The sequence below is a fragment of the Urocampus carinirostris genome, chromosome 18, assembly GCF_059441175.1.
Source record: "Urocampus carinirostris isolate Australia breed hairy pipefish chromosome 18, RoL_Ucar_1.0, whole genome shotgun sequence".
Taxonomy (NCBI): domain Eukaryota; kingdom Metazoa; phylum Chordata; class Actinopteri; order Syngnathiformes; family Syngnathidae; genus Urocampus; species Urocampus carinirostris.
Window position 1 is genome coordinate 13,018,351 of NC_142366.1, and position 20,920 is coordinate 13,039,270.

The window sequence follows — 20,920 nt, forward strand, 5'->3', positions numbered from 1 at the left end:
CTCAGTGATCTTTGGCCCTTTATTTTGAGGAGCTTACTTCTCATCATTGATTCTGGGGTGGATTTTCTCCAGCTGTTCTGTGCTTTTAAGATCAACACCCACACTCTTCCTAAACTCCACCGGCCTTGCCGCCGTCGCCACGGGAAACAGGCCCGGCATCCCAGTCTACAGACGCACTTACGAGTAAATGAAGTGCACGTTAACAAACACGGCAACGAGCAAGCGCCGCTCGGTTAATGAACAACAAAAGGCCGCCAGCTTGACTCCTGGAGTTTTTCCAGATTTAATGTAAACATGGCATGTGACACAAATTTCCCTGCCACATTTTTATCATATTGTTTTCCTGTTTCAATGATTTACTTTATTTTCCTGACTAGTAGGTACACCTAAAAACTCCAAATGGGCCAGGAATTAAAAAGTGCGCCTGATAACGGAAAAATACGGTGTATAAAGATAAAAAGTACATACAGTATTTAATTTTGTGTGTTACGACATGTGGTTTTATGGTACTGTCTTTGCATAATTATTTATCAATCAAAAAACATTGATAACCTTAATCGGATAACGTTGTATGGAACAGGAAATGAATCCACAAGAGCACAAGTGATACAGATGACATTTGAAAAGGCATTGGATTTAATCTCACTAAATACACTATTCGTAATCCCCATGACAGAAACTAAAGTTAGAGAATGGAAAAAACAAAATTATCCTGAAACATAAATAAAGTCAAAGTCCGACTCATCATCTAGTACACCAGAGAGTTGTTTCCTTTTGTGATGCCTTTCTGCGTTTACTTATATAGCTAACTTTCAAATGCTTATTGCAAATCCTCTTTTTGTGTCAGAGGCAGAACAGGAGGAGGACCCAGATGCGTAACGTTTACTCACAAGTTTGTTGAGATATAGAGGAAAAACAAACGCCAGCGATCCGGTGCTCGCTGGACGAGGGGAAGCAAGCCGCTCATGGGATCGGAGCGTGTTCAGAATGCGGAGGTGGATCTCCAGGAGCGGGAGATCGTAGTGTCAAACGTAAATAACGTGTCAATAGCCGGAGCGGGGGATCAGAGCATGGTCGGTAGTCAAAAACTGGTCGTTAGCCGGCGGGAGATCAGAACACGGTCGGTGGTCAAAAACGGGTCGTATATATAGGGCACGTTTTTCACTACAATGTACAGTCAAGGTGTCACACAAAAAAAAGGGGGGAAAAAAACTCGTTTTGGCTGTTCAACGCTAAAGAATCCTTTATATAAAAGTTCACTATATAATCTGTGTTCAGTGTTCAGATACCTTATGATGAATCCACAGAACTGTAAATACGCCAAAACACCGGAAGAGAACTTAGTCATTTGATTGGGTGAGTGGGAGGGATTGGTGGAGCAATGCAAAAAGTGCAAGCACTCCCTCCATCTGCGCCAAAAGTGAGCTCATCAGGCTCCCTATTTGCAGAATGTGACGTTTTTACACAATAACTGCTTGCATCTGGTTTTGAAACCAATATGTATGAAAAAAAGGGTCAAAAGGAGTTTAACCGATCTTGAGTAATTGCAAGAAAGAGACAAGTTTAAAGTGGTATGTTTGTTGATTTTGGGACAGGGGCTCTGGCATTATTCTCTTTTCATAATTTGTATCAAATCATCAAAAGTAAATGTGCTGAAGACTAAGCTTTTGTCTGGGGCGCGGGATTAGCAATTTAGTAAATTTGTCTCATAATATATGGTGTGGCTCTTTCCCAAAATAAAATTAATATTTTTTGCTTTTATGGCTCTTTGAGTCAAAAAGGTTCCCGACCCCTGGGTTAGAGGTTTGAGTTACTGTTTACTGTTAGAGTTAGGGGTTAGGGTTATGATTGGGTTAATTTTGTGGTGAAACCAGATGTCCTAAGTTTAATTGATGTTCTCTAAAAAAATAAATTTTTAATTTGGATGTATTAATTTATTTTTTATGCAACCCTAGCTCTTACTGTAGTTTTAATTGCATGCACCTTATAGTCCAATGTGCCCTATATATGAAAATATATCACAAAAGACTTTAAGGGTTGGTGCACCCTATAATGCTGTGCGTCTTATAGTGTGGAAAACACGGTAATCCAAACAAGTAGATAAGATGAAAGCGATGATGCTTGCAACAGGTTTTCCAGATCTTTTTTTCTCTGAAGGTGCCTACAAAAAGACTTACGAAATCCCCACATCAGTGACCGTGCGCTGGGCCGAGCGCTGCCAATTACATGGGCCACAAACTCCCCCATTGATCGGGTTGCCTTCGCCAAGGTGCGCCAATGTCGCGCCTTCAAATCGCACTTGCGATCGATCGCGGCCGCCCCGGGCCGATGAGCTCATGAACGTCGGCTAAAAAGTCCGCCTCCTAATACGGCCGACAACAGCATCTGGGTCCTCCTACGAGGTCCCTAATTGGGAACAAACGCTGTCTGGGTTCTGCTGTTGATTTGATTAAGCTTGTTAACAAGTTCCCATAGGTTTGGATGCGGCTCTGGAGCCTCCGTTTCTGGTTCAGACAAAAAGAGCAAAATGATGCACTCGGGTTCACTTCAGTTTGGTGTTCAAAATGAAAGACCATGCTCGCACTTCTACAAAGTAGGGAGTTGTGGAATTAGTTGAAATGAATCAATTTGTCTTGATTGTCTTTATTGTCACTGATAAAAAAGTAGTAAACAATTGTATACAATGGAATATACATGGCACTCCAAGGCAAACAAGTAATAAAGACTTTAAAGAGAAAAATAAGTTAAAACAGAACGGACTATATATACTGGTATATTTACCTGAATGCCTAAAAACGTGCACCCGAAGTAAAACAGGAGCTATGTCATGATTACCGATTGGAATCACCTGTGCCCGCTCATTTGGCGCCAACCGCCGCGGGTTCTGATTGGCTCCCTGTCCCGACTTAAACCCAGTCCTGTCAGTCCCCTTTGGTCAGTCCATCTGCGAACCTCAGTGTATACTAGGCAAGCCTTTTTTGACCCTGACTCCCACCTGTCCCGTCTTTGCTCCCGTCTGTCTCTGGCTGCAACCTGTTTTGATCCTGACCACGTCTGCTCTCCCGTCTCGGCTTACGACCTCTTTTTTTCCCCTACTATGTCCACTCTCCCGTTCTGGCTTACGACTCGTTTCCGACTCGTTCCCGGCTACCGACCTGTTTTTCCGTCCCTGGCACCGCCATCACTCGCTACGGAGGATCCACTTTTGTGTTCGGATCACAGTCCGAATCCAAGAGCAACTTGCTTCCCGCGTCCAGCGAACACTGTATCGTGGGCACAGCTATTCCTCTTTCTTTCAATAAAACTTGTGGTAAACGTCACGCAATGGGGTCCTGTTTTCGTTCTGGTCCTGACGAGCTATGCTTGAACCATTTGGAGTATCAGCATAATTTTGGTCTCTTTTTGAAGACATCACTTTGAAGTTTTCTCCTCTACCGTAAAAATATGTTTAGGTACTGTGGGTCGTATCGCTTACCACTAGGGTCATAGGGGCATCAAAATTCTACAAAACTGCCAAAAACCCGCTCTCCAGACAAAAGCTAACTCTTAGTGTATTTTATTTCACTGTGTGACATTTGATGATTTGATCAAATCTATGAAATAATAATAATGACAGGGAATTAAAATCTAAAATAAACCCCAAATATGTGAGATATATACTAAATTTAACACTTATTCCAAAGAAAACCGCTGCCCTAGTGAGAATAGGCGATTCAGAATATAGATGGATGGATATGTACTGTACCTTGCAAATAAATCAAATTAAATATTTCCTCATGGGCAGATAATTTTCTCATTTTTTGTATTTGTCACGGTTGCCCATTGCCCTCACTTGGCCATGCCCATTTGGCGCCAGCCTGATTGGCTTCCCTCCTATTTAAACCCAGTGCTCTCATTCACTCCCTGTCAGTCCGTCAACAAACCTCTGCACTTGCAAGACTTGTGTTTTGACTCTGTTCGGTTTCCTGCTCGTGTATCCAGTATCCGGTATCGATCCCGCCTGTCTCGTCCTGTCCGGTATCTTTCTCCAGTGTCCAGTATCGACCCTGTATGTCTCGTCCAGTCCGGTATCTTGCTCCCGTCTCTATTACCCAGTATCGATCATGTCTGTCTTCTCCTGTCCGGTATCTTGCTCCAGTATCCGATATTGATCTAATCTGTCTCTTCCTGCCCGGTATCTTGCTCCAGTATCCAGTATACAATATCGATCCCGTCTGTCTCGTCCTGTCCGGTATCTTGCTCCCGACTCCGGTATCGGTATCGATTTTTCTGTCTCCTCCTGTCCGGCATCTTGCTCCAGTATCCGATATCAATCTAGTCTGTCTCTTCCTGCCCGGTATCTTGCTCCAGTCTCCAGTATACAATATTGATCCCGCCTGTCTCGTCCTGTCCGGTATCTTGCTCCCGTCTCCGGTATCCGGTATCGATCCCGTCTGTCTCCTCGTGCCCGGTATCTTGCTCCAGTCTCCAGTATCCGATATTGATCCCGCCTGTCTCGTCCTGTCTGGTATCTTGCTCCAGTCTCCAGTATCCAGTATTGGTCTCTTCCTGTCCGGTATCTTGCTCCAGTCTTTGGTATACGGTATCGATCCTGTTTGTCTCGTCTTGTCCTGTATCTTGCTCCAGTATCCTGTATCGATCCCGTCTGTCCCGTCCGGTATCTACCCGTGTGCCTGTATCAATCCCATCTGTTCTGTCCGGCCTCGATCTCGTCTGCCTCTGATTTCTCTGTCTAACTTCTTCCGCCTAGCGATCGCGTTTGTGTTCACGCGCATGACTGCCCCATTCCCGTAAAATAAAGATTGTGTGAAAACGTTACGTGTCTGAGTCCTCCGTTTGTGTGGGCTCTGACAGTATTATTATTAGTATTATTAATATTATTAATTAGCCACAATTTTCTGAAAAAAAAAGAAAAATGGCACAATTAGATCAATTTGTAAATGTCATATTTTTCTGTTAAAAAATAAAATGGGAAAAATAAACTTCAATAAGAGCTCCATTAGATGATTTTGCTATTCTTTTAAAGATAATTTTATTTTCTTTTTTCACTCCATATCCATCCATTTTCTACGTCGCTTATCCTCACAAAGGTCGCAGTGGTGCTGGAGCCCATCCCAGCTGTCTTTGGGCAGTAGGCAGGGGACACCCTGAACTGGTTGCCAAACAGTTGCAGGGCTTCCACTATACATTCAAAATGTATTTCTAATTAAAAACAAGAACCAACAGATGTCACTGTTTTCTGTTGCACAACCAAAAACAAGTCCTAAAAGCACAAGGAAGAATACAAACTACAGAGACTAAGGCCCAATCCCATTTCTCTCACTCGGCCTTGAGGACCCTCCAGTGAGGTCCCTCGAAGAGGAGTGCCCTCCGCGAGTGAAGTGCAAAGCGGAGATGGTTTGGACAAGACTTGCAAGGTTCCACCCCTGTCCAGGAGATGGCGGTAATATTAATTGGCTGTAGACCTCAGTGACGTATTGGTCTACGTCACATGTAAACAACTCGAGTCTCAACCTGTAGTGTGTCAGTTGGAGAGTTCGTGCAACGTTAAAAATGCCCGCTACTGCTGTGTTATTACCGATTGCCTGAAAGCTAATCATCTTTTCCGTGTCTCCAATCAACGGAGGAGAAATGTGCTATACTGAAGACAGCTTCGGCGCTATGTAGTGCTGATTCATCTTTACAAGGTACGTACACTCATTAAAAAAAAATGACCCGTTCGGTCAAATACAGTAAGAGTTAACATACAATGCACGTTCACATAATACCCTATGTTTGTGTAGACATAAATGGCAATCTACTTATTAGTATCTTAATGCCATTTTATGACATATTCAGATTCAGATTCAGATTCAGATCTACTTTATTGTCATTCTAGTACACGTGTATACAGAACGAAATGTCGATGCATCTGACCCCCACAGTTTCCTTGAATGTACAGATATAAATAATGTTGTATTGTATTTTGGCTACGTGTAGTATTTTACCATAGTGCCGATAGTGCAAGAAGAGTAGCTAACCAGATGTGCAATATGGGCAGTCAGGTTAACAAGTCAGGTACACAGTAACATTAACACTGTACCTGCCACCTCGCTGTGGTAGTAGCGACCGTTCCGGTATTTACAAATCACTCTCTGGCCCACCATCAGCTCGCGGAGAGCCTCTTTATTACGCTCGACAGCGGCAGTCGATTTATGCCGGTGGCACGTGATGAAGACGATAAAGGGCCAGTCGTCCGGGTGCATGAGGACGCCGGCGGCCTGTGCGCAACTCGGGTGGAAGGCCGTGGAGCAACGGCCGTGGGAGCATTGCACGCAGCAGCCCGTCAACTCCCTCTTCATCCGTTTCCGGCAGAAAACGCATTTCAGCCTGAAGCGAGGTAGCGGGATAGCAGACAGATCGATGGGACGCCTCTCGTTGATGTTTACAAAGCGAGCTTCCAACACGGTGATGGCGCACAGCACATGAACCCACTTGTCATTGTTGGCTCTCTGCAATGCTCCACCCCGGAGAGAACATAGACAACAATCCTCAAAGATAGCGTCGGCTTTGCAACGGGAGCACAGCCAGTCTTCCTGATCTGCTTCGTCTCTTGTTACACCGTAGCAACTGGTGTGTACTCGAACGCAGCATCGAAAACAGCTGAGCAGCCGGCTGGTGCCGTCCTCCGTGATTTGAGGGTTGGACAATTGGCCTTCCTCGGTATCGCTGGCCTTGTTGCTGTGCGTGTTGAAGCACATCTCAGGAATGAGGGGTTTGGACCACTGGCGACCTTGGCGGTTCACCAAGGTCACGCTGGAGGTCCTGCTATCAGACTCAGACTGACGGTGAGTGTAGAAAAGCAGGCAAATGGAGCAATAAGGAGCCTTCTCGCCCATTCTCTTGTTGTACTCCCACTCCACCTGGGGGTTGAAAGCCCGACACTGCCACAGCCGCCTTAGTGGCTTGGCCCACTCCTCTTTCTCTTCTTGTTCCACCTCCACGTCATGATAATTGTCATCATCGCTGTAGCTTTCCCTGAAAAGAGGGTGATGGCGTGGAAGTTTTCGGAGCTCTTCTTGTTGCTGTTGCTTGGTGACCATGGGCACACAGTAGGATTGCTCTTCTGACATATCAAGCCTTTGAGCCATCGTAGGCTTGCATAACTGACGATTGGCAGGACCGGAGTGTTTGATGATGACAACGCCACTATCCAATCGAGGGTTTTGGCTCATCTTTCGTTGGTTATGGGTCTCATGTGTCTCAATGACGTCGACCCGGTTGGGTTGAGTATTGCAAGTATGCTCAGCGCCACTCTTTTCTGCGTCTTCCTGATCATCAGAGAGCATCGAAACATCCAATGAAGGATCCTCCTCCGATGAATGTTCCTCTTGCGCCACTAGGCCAAGCGATATCCTGGACTCCGGCCTGGATTCGGTAGCGCACTGCGACTGGACGTGCAGAGGCTGATGCTCTCTGGCATAGCTGTGCACCTGCAGCATTGTATGAGCACGTGGTCGCTCACGGGGGTAATTATGCACCTGCAGGATATCTTTTTGTGTGAGAGTCCGATGGAAGAGCAAGCTGGCAACGCCCATTTTACGGGATGCTTTTCCCGAGGTGTTGGTGTTGGACGAGAGGTCACCGTTTTGGGAATGGCAAGAGAAGGCCGGAGCGCGAGTCTTGGTGTAGTGCGGCGTGTGTCCGGTATCGGTTGCGTTAAGCCTGTGAAACGGATCTATCAAGGTGAGCTTTGTCGGCGTGACGACCAACTTTGGGGGGCCTTTATTCCGCTTGCCATCTTGTAGTGTCGGACGTGGCGGCAGAAGATTGAGTCTTGGTCGCTTGGCATAAAGCATCATTTCCTCATCCGTATCCTTAGAAACAACCTCGTCGGGCAGCTGCAGACACACTCTGTGTCTTTTGGTCTCAATTCTTTGCAGAGGACTCTTGCGCTCCACATCGTCTCGCCCGCTATCGAGGGAACAACTGCTGGCATTGTCGGCGAGATTGAAAGAATCGCCGAGGAATTCGCGAGCCTCCGGCGTGGGCCTAGAGTGGTCGATAGGAACCATATCTCGCCCCGTCAGCCACAACTGATAGCGATCTGGCTGGAATTTCTTGACAAACACGTCCATGGAGATCTTCACCATGTCCTTGCGGCATGAGCACAAAACCGCTTGCTTCCCGTATTCAATCCACCTCTGTGTGGCAAAGTTGGTGGATTCGGCGCAGTTGAAGCCATGGTTGAAGCCCGCATGATAGGCGTAAGGGAACGTGACCATGAATTCACCAGCGTGTTGGGTAATCTTTTCAAATGGAATGCCATATTTCTTCAAGATGGAAGGAGATGATCTGGCCAGCGAATCTGAACACTCAGAGTCTGACGCTGCTATGCATGGAAGTGATGTATGCCCTGATTTACCTGACGCGGTTGAAGACAGTGATGTCCGTACAGTAAACTGGGTGATACAGGCAGGTGAAGAGCAAGTTCATCCAGAGGTAGAGGATAACTCACTAGACAGCAGATCTGATGCCCAGTCCGACTCTCGCAGTGTTGATACATCCAGCCGAGGAAGTCAGCACATCCCCGAACAAGATGTTGACCATACTTCAAGTGACAATACGGAAAGCCCATCACAGTGCTCTGAAAACATGATCCCTTTGGGTATGGGTCTCCCAGACGAGACCCCATTGAACACTGACCATCTGGACGCAGACTCCCCTGATACTGACTGTTTAGACTTGACTGCCCCAGACCTTCAAGCTCAGGTTATTTGTGCTCAACCTAACCGTTATGGGCTTAGGGTCCGCCAGTCCATCAGGCCTCCTAGTCGTCTTATTTGTCAGATGAATGACCATGTGGTAGGTGACAATCATCTGTCCGCAATATCTGCAAGTTCCTAGTTTAAGTTCAGTAGAGATGCACTTTCAGTTTGAGTAACAAAGCTTGAGTAAGAAACAAGAATTGTGCCTATGTGAGCACTTACAACTACAGGAACAATGTTTGATATTTCAGAGATGTAACAGGCATCTTTGAGTCTGTGCTTAGTTAGGAGTTTGCTCGCCTCCTTTCTTTTCACACTCCTTTTTGGGAGAGTTTTAGAACTGACATGCACTTCAGTTTGTTCCTTGTAATACTGTACCAGTTTTCGTGTCCTCTTTTTCATCAGTATTTGCCTTTTTGGCATGTGATTTTTTTTCTTTTTAGTGTAGCACTCCCATATTTAGCAGAATTTCAGGGGGGTGTATGTAACGGGTGTAATAATAACTTTTATTTTATTGAAATTCCTGCTAAAATATGTGTATAGTTTTTGGTAAATGTCCTGCAATGCTGAGTCCAACAGTGCCATCTGCTGGTATGGGGTGGGGTTTGGTTTTGGCTTCTAACATGTGACCAGGAGGCGGGGTTTTGTCAGTTTAACCAGAGTACTACAAAGGTAAGACATATCTTTTGGTGCTCCACAAAATAAGTTAATTTTAAACATTATAACCCCAGCTGACAAATCTCTCACCATGCATAGTAATGTGATTGATATTGTCAAGCTGTTTTGATTTATTTTCGTTTTGTTTCTGTTTTACTAAATATTAATTCCCCTTGTAGAGATCAAAGAGATCAAACCCAGCAGAAAAAGCTAATGTTGTGACTCATCCATTTGCAGGTAAATTGTACCCATTTTTATACTCATTATTGTTTTTATTCCTATTTTTTCATATACATTAAAAAAGGATGATGTTGGTTAAAATTCAGAGTAAAGAAAAACATGTTGAATTCATTGTAAACGTTAAAAAATCCACTATACGATCTCTTGTTAAAAGTATCTTGTTAAAATGCAAAGATTTATAAATGTATTGTGATATTCTAAAATGTATTTTCTGTAAAGTGAAAAGACAGCTCTTTGATATGCTTTGTTGTCAGTTTAACCAGAGTACTACAAAGAGATCAAAGAGATCAAAGGGGTCTTGAATCTGTGACATGACGAAACGTAAACAAACACAAGAACAGTCCACCTGACCCTTTAGCTGACATAATATCGTCACCAAACTTCCCTGTACGACCCAAAAACCTTAGTTCATAAGGAACTTAATTCAAAAGAGTTGTCATTGAATATAAAAAGGTCATTTCAACATTTTTTCATGATGCTTACATCACAGTTAAAGCGGTCTTTTTCTTTTCTATGCCCACATTTATGTCTAAATTGTTTGTTATCTATTGTGTTCCAGAGTGGCTGTCCCATAAGCGTGGACAGGTTGGACAGGAATGTTCCCATCCTGTGCTTATGGTTGGATGTGGAGTCAGAACTCATTCAGGACTTAAGGTTGAGCAAGGTTATGTGGGCCCTGCAGGAGCTGCTAAAGAGGGAACAGGGCCATGGCTTGAGGTCCTGATCTACGTGTACTGGCTGGTCCACGCTCTGTCCTACCGTGTGGTGTCACGGGTCTTCAGGGTTCCCTGGTCCACCGTACAAATAATTGTCCACAGTTAATATGGAATAAATTGCCCAAAAGCCATATTTTAGGCTCTGGAAGTCAGACCCACATTTGCATTATGTGCTTTTCTGCATTACTATTCAATAAACATCTTCATTTTGAGTAACACCTTGGTGGTTTATTTCATAATGATGTGAGATACTGCGTGTGAACTATGTGACTGTTGGACAGAAAACAACTACAAATCACTCCAGCTTAAATAATAGTTTACTTTCAGAAAAACAAACTCACATTGGGCCAAAATACATAATAGTAAATAAATAATGTGTCACAAATTTTAACAAAAATATACCAATACTTCCATGAAGCTGGAAAACACAAACTGGAACTTCATTGAGTTCTTAATGAAAAAAAATATTTTCCTTTTATAAAACAAAGGGAAACATTGCAGAGATGTCACTGTTCTGGAAATTTGTCCACGAGCTTCCCAAAAAGGACGGGAACCGCTCAGTTTTGGCCACAGTTTCTTCGAGACTTTTCCTCACTGCGGCAGACTCCACTTTCAAAAAGTCAAGGAGTGTATCGTGCTTCCTTTTTTTTCTGGGTGATTTGGGGTTTGGCGCCGGATTAGAAGGTGCCAACGACGTGCCCGGTGGTGTGGATGGCGTGGTAGCTGTGATGGTGACCAGCTCTTCCACGGGACGTTCTACAATGGCCTTTAGGTTGGGTGGAAAAAACAAGAATTACTTAATGCTGATGTATTGTACAAAAACAACTGTGTATACGATGCTCAACTAGTTGATGTGAGACATGAAATTGACATGTTATTCTTATGGCTGTATGAGCCTTCTATTGGCCAGCATCACATATGCTTTAGAATTGTCTCCACATTTGGACAACATTTTGAGAAGGTAATTCGTTCACTTAATATGTGTTTACAGAGAAGACAGTGAACTATGTGATAGTAGTTTGTTTCAACTGTATTTCCACGTGAAATTCGGAGACATTACTCGTAATGCATGATGAAAACTAATGCATTCTGATCTCACATGAAAGAATCATATTGTAAATAAAACACGACACCCGAAATTGTGTGCAGTAAACAAGCGCTTATGTCCAGAACGGTATTCTGACTATGCTCCTTTAGCGACTGGCCATGTAGATGAAAAGCACGACTCGTTTAAGATAAAAACAGGGATGGGCTGAACCGTGATTTTCTGCACAGTTATCCTACTTTACAGTTTGTAGCGTGAAGGTTTTTTTTTTGCCAGCTCCCTTGGTAGATAAGTGCACTTCGTAAAGTAGCGATTTTGCAATGTTCGTGTTTTAACGCGAAAATACGATTTTCTATTGCATTTACGTCTAACTAAGATATCTCAATACATTTTGTTGCAAATACATGCGTGGTTGTGGAAAACTACTTACATTTGTGTGGTTCCTTTTCGGGCATGTTTGTTGATATTGAGAATTCGCAAAGCCTTCTGGGTAGTCACTTCGCTGCCAAGTGAGGTCGAGAGCCCCCTCGGTCTTGAAGTGGTTACGACTTGGTTTGAGGGCACTTCTGCCTCGGTCTTGAGAGTATCGGGACACACCCCATTTTCACGTGAACGCGCAAACCGAGTGACTAGGGCACATAGCGAGTGAAAGTGCGAAGAATGGGACGCAGCCTTAAAGTGACCAAACTGCAATGCTTTTCTTCTGATTGTTTTGCCAAGCCTTCCGCAAAGTTTTGGGTTTTGGGGGGTAAACCGTAGCAGCAAGACGGCTGAACTAAGTGCAGATTTCTCGCCGAACGAGTTTTCCTTGTTAATTAAATCAATATTGTTTTATTAATGTCTGACATTTTTAAAGCACTAAACGTTTCTTAATGATACACACTGTCCCTTTAAACCTGGTGCTACCATAACTTTCTGATTTTTTTCTTTTTTATCTGAACTTTTTTTACCCTGGTACTTGTTGAGCCGTAACTTTGGTTTTCGCATTCCTTTCGATCCGCTATCGGAATCTGCTTGGGAGTGGACCAATCATCGTGCAGGTCGAGTTTTAAATGCTAACCTTCGTGGAGAACCAAACATTTTTTTGTTCTTCTCAGAATCCAAAACCCAAACAAACAGTTTACATTTTTGGGTTGCTTGTTTTGTCAATGCTGACTCCGCGCTAGCCCGAGGGCAAAAAAGATCCCTGGCGCACTTTGTCCTGGAATGTAGTTGGCTTTCTAAATCCCCCCGGCTGTCTATCCCGAGGTGGTGGGGCAGAGCCTATCTCCAAGACCCCCGCCCCCTAGTTTTCAGTTTTTTTTTTGTTTTCCCACGTGAGCTTCTCTTGGAATCTCAACGCTGAGCAGGGCAGCCGGCGGGTCAACCGGAGATTCGTCCCCTCTCGCAACAGGCTGTTTTTTCTTCCTTGGGGGGTCGGGGGGTTAATACAGAAGTGGCAATGGAAGAAGAAACAGCAGACGAAGATCGTTCCTGCGCGGAAGGTAACGAGGTTTTTATCCTCTCCTTCTTCCCGACTTTGTTTACGTCTGCGGAGTGTAATTTGGCAAGCGGTGAAGGGGAACTGTTTGGAGGTTTAAAAATAGCTCAGGAGGCCCATAGAGACAAGGATCCGTATTAGAGGCGGTGCCGATGACAGGCGTCTTGCGCTTCTGTGGCATTTACTGTTTGCTGGAGCTCCTCAACATTTGAATTGTTAGGGCCCATACAAAAGGAAGAACATATTTGCGTTCTTGATCCTACAAAAAAGCTACTTGAGTTTGTAATACACTGTAAGAATATAAAAGCTACCAAAAACAAAACAGAAAAAGCTTACTAAACCCTTTAGCAATTGTTGGATTTGAAAGTTTTCAAACTAAGGTCTTGGTGCTATTTCTGGCCCTCTCATAATTTTTCAAAAGCCAATAGAAAAAATATTTCCTTCGAAAATAAGTTGATTGTGTTACTTTTTCTTAGTTTTTTTTGTTTATTCTGAAAGTAATTGTTACATTTTTTTGGGCCCCATTCTATTTACAATTTGTCAAGCTTTTAATGACTTTAAGTCAAACTTTTCAATCCTTGTTTAGACATTATTTTAGTTTATTGTTTAGTTTTTGGTAATACACCTATTAAGCCTTTCCTGACATGACGAGCACAAAGGGTAGACCCAATCGCGTAACGTTTACTCACAAGTTTATTGAGATAGAGGGGAAAGGCAGCACCCGCGATCCAGTGCTCGCTGGCCGCGGGAAACAAGCCGCGCGCAGAATTGGAACAAGTTCCAAATGCGGAAGGGAATCTTCCAGAGCGGGAGATGGCGGTGCGATAGCTGGGACAGGAGAGCAAAAACGTGGTCGGTATCAAAAACGGATCGTAAGCCGGGGACGGGAGAGCAGATGTGGTTGGGATCAGAAACGGGTCGTAAGCCAGGACGGAAGAGTAGACGTGGTCGGGATCAAAATCAGGTCGTACCCGGAGACAAACGGGGAGATCAGAAACCGACAGGTGGAAAAATGGGTGCAAAAACGGGACAGGCGGGAGTCAGGGTCAAAAATGCAACAGATGTTCGCTGACGGACTGACAACAGGAGAGTGACAGGACTTGGCTTAAAAAGGACAGATAGCCCGCAGCAGTTGGCACCAAACGAGCGGGCGGGCACAGGTGAAAGTCACGAGTAACCATGACATTTCCATTTGATCTGAGACTGGTTGACATTATTCTAAATCTCTTAGAGGAAAAACAATTTTCCTAAATACATGGAGAACTGTCTAGACAATGATTTAAACCATTATCACTTTTCAATCGTCTTAGTTGGATAATTTTCCTCATTTATTATTTTTCTTAATCTAAAATGTTTTTTTTTTTTTTAGTCCTTGCTTGTTGGCACTCATTTTTGGTTTTTCCTAAAACAGCTAGTGGTCAGATAATACACACTGTCTCTTTAAGTCAGGGTTCTCCAACGTTGTGCCTGCAGGGAATAGGGGGATTACCACTTGTGAGGCCCCTTCTCGGGGTTTCTGTTTTTTACTCGTGCTGAGGTTTTGAGTTTTTCCTTGCCTGTATGTTGGTTGAAGATCAGGAGATGGTGTAATTGTAACCTGTGCAGTCCTTTGAGACATCTTGTGATTAAGGGCTATACAAATAAATGTGACTTGACTTGACCCCCTTAGGTCGCCTGTGGACTGCTTCTGAAAATATATCATGGATCATTGTGATTTTCTTAGGAAAACGGAATTCTTACTAGAATGATGTTTGGTGGTTAACTGAGCCTCATTTAACCTCTAATAATTACAAACAAGTAGTAACACTAATAACATTGTAAAAACTTAATAATAACATGTTATTTTAGAACTGCATATCAAACTGTCATGGTTGCCCATGGCGCCCAATTGGCACTGCCCATTTGTCACCAGCTGCGGCTCGTTGACTGATTGGCTTCCCCCCCATTTAAGCTCAGTGCTCTCACTCAGCCTTTGTCAGTCCATCAACGAACCTCTGCACCCGTAAGACGTGGGTTTAGACTATGTTTCCTGTCCGGTATTGTTCCCGTCTATTTTGTCCTGTTTTATATCGATCTCAAGTTTCATTCCCGTCTAGTTTGTCCTGTTTAATTTCGATTTCTAGTTTTGATATCAATTCTGTCTGTCCCGTCATGTCTGGTATCGACCCCATCTGTCCGATATCTACCCGTGCTATTGGTATCGATCTCGTCGGCCCCTGGCTTCCTGTCATTCCCCGCTAGACTGCTGCCTTATGTCTTCCGCTCATTGATCGCCGAATTACTGGCGTTTGGGTTAATGTGCATGACTGCCCCATTTCCCGTAAAATAAAAGCTTGTGTGAGAAACGTCACACATTTGGGTTCTCCTCCTGTTCCGGTTCATGACACAAACTGGAGGCCCTTTACTTTAATCAGTGACAAAAAAGTAGCTTTCGGCTTCCACAAGGTTGGCGACCCCTGTTTCAAATTTAACATTTTGGAGTTATAAGTAACTGTGCGGGTTTCTGCTTTAAAACCAGACGTCTTAGTTGTATCCTTTAATTTTATTATATGTGTCCTAGATGGAAATCCATTGGACACATCTGCTGTGTTCATGGGGTATTTTTGAAGAAATATGCATTACATCTAATATAATGTGTTTTTTGTGCTGTCAAGCGGAGCAGACGAAGGTTTGGTCTCTTAGAAAGATTCGAGCATCTCTCTATGGTGACGACTGTCAGAAATGGAACTCCACCTACGGTTCCCTCGATAACGCCACTCGACAGTTATTTTAAAGTTTAAATAACTTTAGCCGTGGAAGATATTGTTTCAGTGAACATCAATATTCTCGGCTGTCATATAAGTAGAAAAAGAAGAAAGTTTGTTGGTGAATACTGTTCATGTCTTGTCAGAAGCTTGGAGGTTTAAAAAAAATCCTCATCTGTCATGCTCAGCTGCTCGGCCTTGCAATATTTTTGGATCTGAACTACTTTGGTTCGGTTGAGAAAGTTCATCTTAGCAGAAAAACCTGGGAAAATGTGACCTCAAATGTTAAAAAATGAGAGCTTCGAAGTAAACATGGTGAGGCGACATTTATGTGTGATGCATGAAATCAGTATTATTTTAGTTACCCTTTTTGGAGATTAAGTATTTTAAACGTTTTTAAAATCACTCTGCAAAAAATATATGAGGTATATCATGTTATAATGGCAGATAATTGGGCTCTGCTTAAGTATTTTTTCCGCCAATCTTTGTTCTTTTTTTTTTCTTTTCTTTCTTGTCCTTTTAACAATTATTTTTTTTCATTTTTCCCAAAAAGGGAGGGGGGCAAATCAGTAATATTTGTCTCATTCTACCATTAATGGGTTAGAACTATATTAAAATAAAAAAGTTATACATGAAAAGAGCAAAATATCACCCAAAATCAAATACATATATAAATAATAACATAAATATGAATGTACTCAAAACATTCAAACCCTTTTTTTTTTACTACTATCGTGACTATTATTCCTGCAAATATGTTAATAAATACTAAAATAAATATAATACTATATATACTTACTTCGCACAGTAGACTTGTGTTATCAAATAAAATAAAATAAAATACAATTTATTTGTAAAGCAGTTTTCAGCCAATGATTCGCCACTCAAAGTGCTGTATAAAAAGATTCGGTGTACAATAATCCAATATCCAAAATCCTTTTTTCCCACCCAACAATCTGGAACACCTAATGCACAGACACACACACAAATTAAATAAAATAAAATAATGATAAATAAAAAATAAAATAAATAAAATATAACTAAGGCAGGCGGCACGGCGGCTGAGTGGATAGCACGTCCGCAGCACAGTTCTGAGGTCATGAGATTGAACCTCCTGTGTGGAGTTTGCATGTTCTCTCCGTGCTTGCAAGGGTTTCCTCCTGGCACTCCGGTTTTCTCCCACATTCCAAAACATGCATGTCATGTTTATTGGCCTGTCCAAATTGTCCCTAAGTATGAAAAAGCGGGTAAAATGTCTCTCTCTCTGTGTGCCCAATGACTAGCTGGCGACCAATGTCTATCTATATATATTTAAAGCGTAGTGCTTAGAGATTGGCCTAAGTATAGTGCAGTATTTGTGAATGAAAATAATAGTGCGTCGTAACGATAGTGCACTGAAAAGAATTGCTATAACATTTAGCTGCAACAAACATAAGGAAAAAACAAAAATGAGTCGCAACCTATGTTTTCACAGTTTCGTGTGCTCGTTTAGGGTGGTGATGGCCTTGGGGAAAAAGCTGTCGCTGAGCCCCCTACTATATTTACATTGCTTTATTTGTTATTTCTATCATGTACTTGATGCACTTTGGCTGTCAAGCAAATTGAGATGGATGGACACACAAATAGGCTTTAAATATAGTGTCTTTCCGATTTAGGAATTTGCAGAACTCAATTGCTGTCCTTTAGCCTTTGTCTCTGCTCTTGCTCGATAAACTCTCGGGTCACCGAGTCTGTTGAAAGCTCACCACAACATACCCCCTTTGTGACCTTACATACTCGCATACAAAACATCAGCACCTCACATGTGTCTTCTGTCCCTCCCTCTTCACCCTTTTAGAGCAGAACAAGAGTAACCTGAGGGTCTCCTCCCCCGAGGACGGCGAGCGACAAGAGGCCTCAGCCAATGGAACGCCGGCGCCCTGCTCGGACGCCAAAGGCAGCGGCCGTACCGTCCCGCGCAGACATACACTAGGTGGTGCTAGGGGCAGTCGGGAGATCCTGGCCATGCAGCCGCCAGAAATGGACAAGAAACGGGAGGCTTTCCTGGAGCATCTCAAGCACAAGTACCCTCATCATGCCTCAGCCATCATGGGACACCAGGAACGGCTGCGGGAACAGGTAACATGCGCTAGCTCAGTTTCTGTGTTAGGCGCGTTGCTGATAAAAAGTCCAGTGGTGTGTCCCCTGTGATTTGCCTCGGCTGTTTAACTCATTCAGCGCCGTAATGTTTAAATTCGCTCCAAAACTCCCATTGTAAATAAAAACACTCATAATAGCATTCCCAATATGGTAGTTAGCCCTCCCCTTTCGGTTGACACCTTTCTCAACCAATAGCAGGCTTTTTTTCACCTTCCACAGCTCACGTTAGTCCATACGGGCCCGTTTGAGAAAACGGATTTCGGCTCCAATAGGTTTGAAGATCTTTAGCCAGTCGTAACCAAATTAAATGATGTTTGACAAATTTGTTAGGCAATACAATTTCCTGTCATGAACCGGAACTGGATCAGGGCCCAAATGTGTGACGTTTCTCACACAAGCTTTTATTTTGCGGGAAATGGGGAGTCATGCACGTTAGCCAGAGACCGACAAGATCGATACCAATTGTCCGACCAGATATCGGACAGACGGGGTCGATACCGGACAGGACGGGCCGGACAGGATTGATATTGAAACAGGATATCAAAATTAAACAGGACAAACTAGACAGGAACGATGTCTGGAGAGAATAATAAACAGGACAAAAATAGACGGAAACGAAACTGGAAACCGACATTAAACAGGACAAAATAAACGGGAACAATACCGGACAGGAAATACTAACAGGAAACAGGACCGAGTCAGAACCCACATCTTGCGGGGCAGAGGTTCGTTGACGGACTGACAACAGGGGAGTAACAGAACAGGGTTTGAATAGGGACAGGGAGCAATCAGAACCAGTTGGCGCCAAATGAGCGGGCACAGGTGTTTCACATCGGTAATTATTACATTTCCATAATAATTTTATGCCATTTTCCGGCGGTGTATTCAAAACAGATCTAAAAATATCATGCGCAAGGCAGTCCGTGATTCATTTTTACGCACCATTACGCGCAAGTGTGCAAAATCATTGATTGACTTCTGGAAAGAGAATTTCAAGATTTACAACTCTTTCACTGTGGCTTAAAAATTGGCCAAAGTGAACTACAAATTTGTAAACGTTTTAGTGTAGTACAGTAGTCATTTCCAAATGGCCACTTTTGGAACCGCCTAAATCTACCCTTAGAAAAATGTGCAAAATGCAATTTTGAGTTCTTCAGATTGTGATCAATTTGGACAAGGTACTAGGTAAGGCTTCAAGCTATTATCAAACTTGTTTTCCAGATAAGATGCTTATTCTACACTCATCTGCTGGCATTTAATTGCAAAAAGAGAAAAAAAAATCCGGCCAGAGTAAAAACCTTCTATTTAATGTGATCTAACTCAGATTACTTAATATTTGTAGCACTTGGAGTGATTATTTCAGTTTGGGACAATACTTCAGAGTCTTACCTTTCAAAACACACCAAAACCGTCCATATTCTCCAAATGGTTCAAAAACAGCATTCAATGTACTTTGGTCTTGGATTGGGATTTTAGGCGAATTGTACAGGAACGTTAAGGGGTTAAAGCAGTATTAAAACGTGTTTGGCACAGAATAACAGTAAGTATCAAGCCTCTTGGAATGATTTCAGTATGTAATGTCACCATTACATGGCAGGAGTGGCTTTGAACAGACATTTGTCCGCACATCTAGGGACCCTCACTTTTGGATTAATAATTTACCATCCATCCATCCATCCATTATCTGCACCGCCTGTCCTCAGTAGGGTCGCGGGGGTGCTGGAGCCCATCCCAGTTAACCTCGGGCAGTGGGCAGGGGACACCCTGAACTTGTTGCCAGCCAGTCACAGGGCACACAGGGACAGACAATTGACTCGCTCATTCACACCTAGGGACAATTTGGACCAGCCAATTAACCTAACGTGCATGTTTTTGGAATGTGGGAGGAAAGCGGAGTGCCCTGAGGAAACCCACGCAAGCACGGAGAGAACATGCAAACTCCACACAGGAGGTTCAATCTCATGACCTCATAACTGTGCTGCCCCAAAAATGAAAGAAAATTGTTTTTTCATTTCTGTCCCATGTTTTTATATATATATTTTTAATTTGGTTAGAAATTTTTGAAATTTTTTTTATTTATTTATAATTTATATAAAGAATAAATTAAATAATATGGCAATTTAGTTTCAGGTCTTTTTTGCTGACTTGGCTGCAGAGGGCGAATTGTTGTCCGACAGGTAGGTTGAGTTCAGTCAGCTGCGGGGTGGGGTCTGTACGGTTGCTATGATTACGCAATGTGACGTCATCAAGCGGGGGGGGGGGGGGTCTCTCTGATTGACTTGTAGGAGCCTGCAAGAGTGTGGGGACGGGAATTTCAGCTTTTTGTAGAGAACCGGCTTTTTCTGCTAGGCTCACGAAAAAGAGCCTTCTCTTTTGGCTCTCAAGTCTTTTCAGGTTATTTTGGTGGCTTTAATCCATACATAACCATTTTTTATGCAACATTGTGCAGCAAATGATTACTTTTTTAAAATTCAAGTCAAGTCAAGTCACATTTATTTATATAGCCCTTAATCACAAAAATGTCCCAAAGGACTGCACAGGATTACAATTACACAATTACCCGATCCTAAACCAACATGTGGGCAAGGAACAGCTCAAAACCTCAGCGTGAGGAAAAAGAGAAACCTATATATTATATATATATATATATATATATCATCTCATCTCTCATCTCATTAGCTGCACCGCTTATCCTCAGTAGGGTCGCGGGGGTGCTGGATCCTATCGCAGCAATCATCGGGCAGTGGGCAGGGGACACCCTGAACAGGGACAGACAACTCGCTCGCTCATTCACACCTACAACACAACAACACAGAGATGATGCCACTCATAATGACAGAGAGACAGAGAGAGACAGAGAGGGACAGAGAAGGACAGAGTGAGATATAGAAAGAGAGAGAGACAGAGAGAGAGAGAGAAAGAGAGGGAGGGAGCGAGAGAGAGAAAGAGAAGAAATGGGGGAAAAGGAGAAGTTATGGGAGAGAAGAGGAAGGAAATACAGTGAAGGGGAAGGGAAGAAAGAAAACGGGAAGGAGAGATTTAGAGATAGAGAGAAATAGAAAAAGAAAGAGAAAGACATAGACATAGACTTAAAGAGAGAGAGAGAGAGAGAGAGAGAGAGAGAGGAAATGCACAAAAAAAAACAGAAAGAC

General features: G+C 43.2%; 1 protein-coding gene, 1 long non-coding RNA gene and 1 pseudogene across 3 annotated transcripts in view; 1 reads left to right on the plus strand and 2 right to left on the minus strand.

The window, feature by feature from the left end:
- Positions 1–20,920, plus strand: part of LOC148348393 (sickle tail protein homolog) — a 163,363-nt gene that overhangs the window by 70,926 nt on the left and 71,517 nt on the right. For both annotated transcript variants that reach the window (XM_088322632.1, XM_088322631.1), the window contains exon 2: positions 17,467–17,747. In XM_088322632.1, coding sequence (XP_088178758.1) covers positions 17,467–17,747 — 281 coding nt within the window. The remainder of the gene's footprint in view (positions 1–17,466; positions 17,748–20,920) is intronic.
- LOC148348394 (lysine-specific demethylase 4A pseudogene) lies at positions 34–8,325 on the minus strand (annotated as a pseudogene).
- LOC148348395 (uncharacterized) lies at positions 10,660–12,072 on the minus strand. Its single transcript, XR_015847693.1, has 2 exons — positions 11,836–12,072; positions 10,660–11,126 (listed from the first exon to the last, which is right to left on the minus strand). It is a non-coding gene; the product is annotated as an uncharacterized LOC148348395 (long non-coding RNA).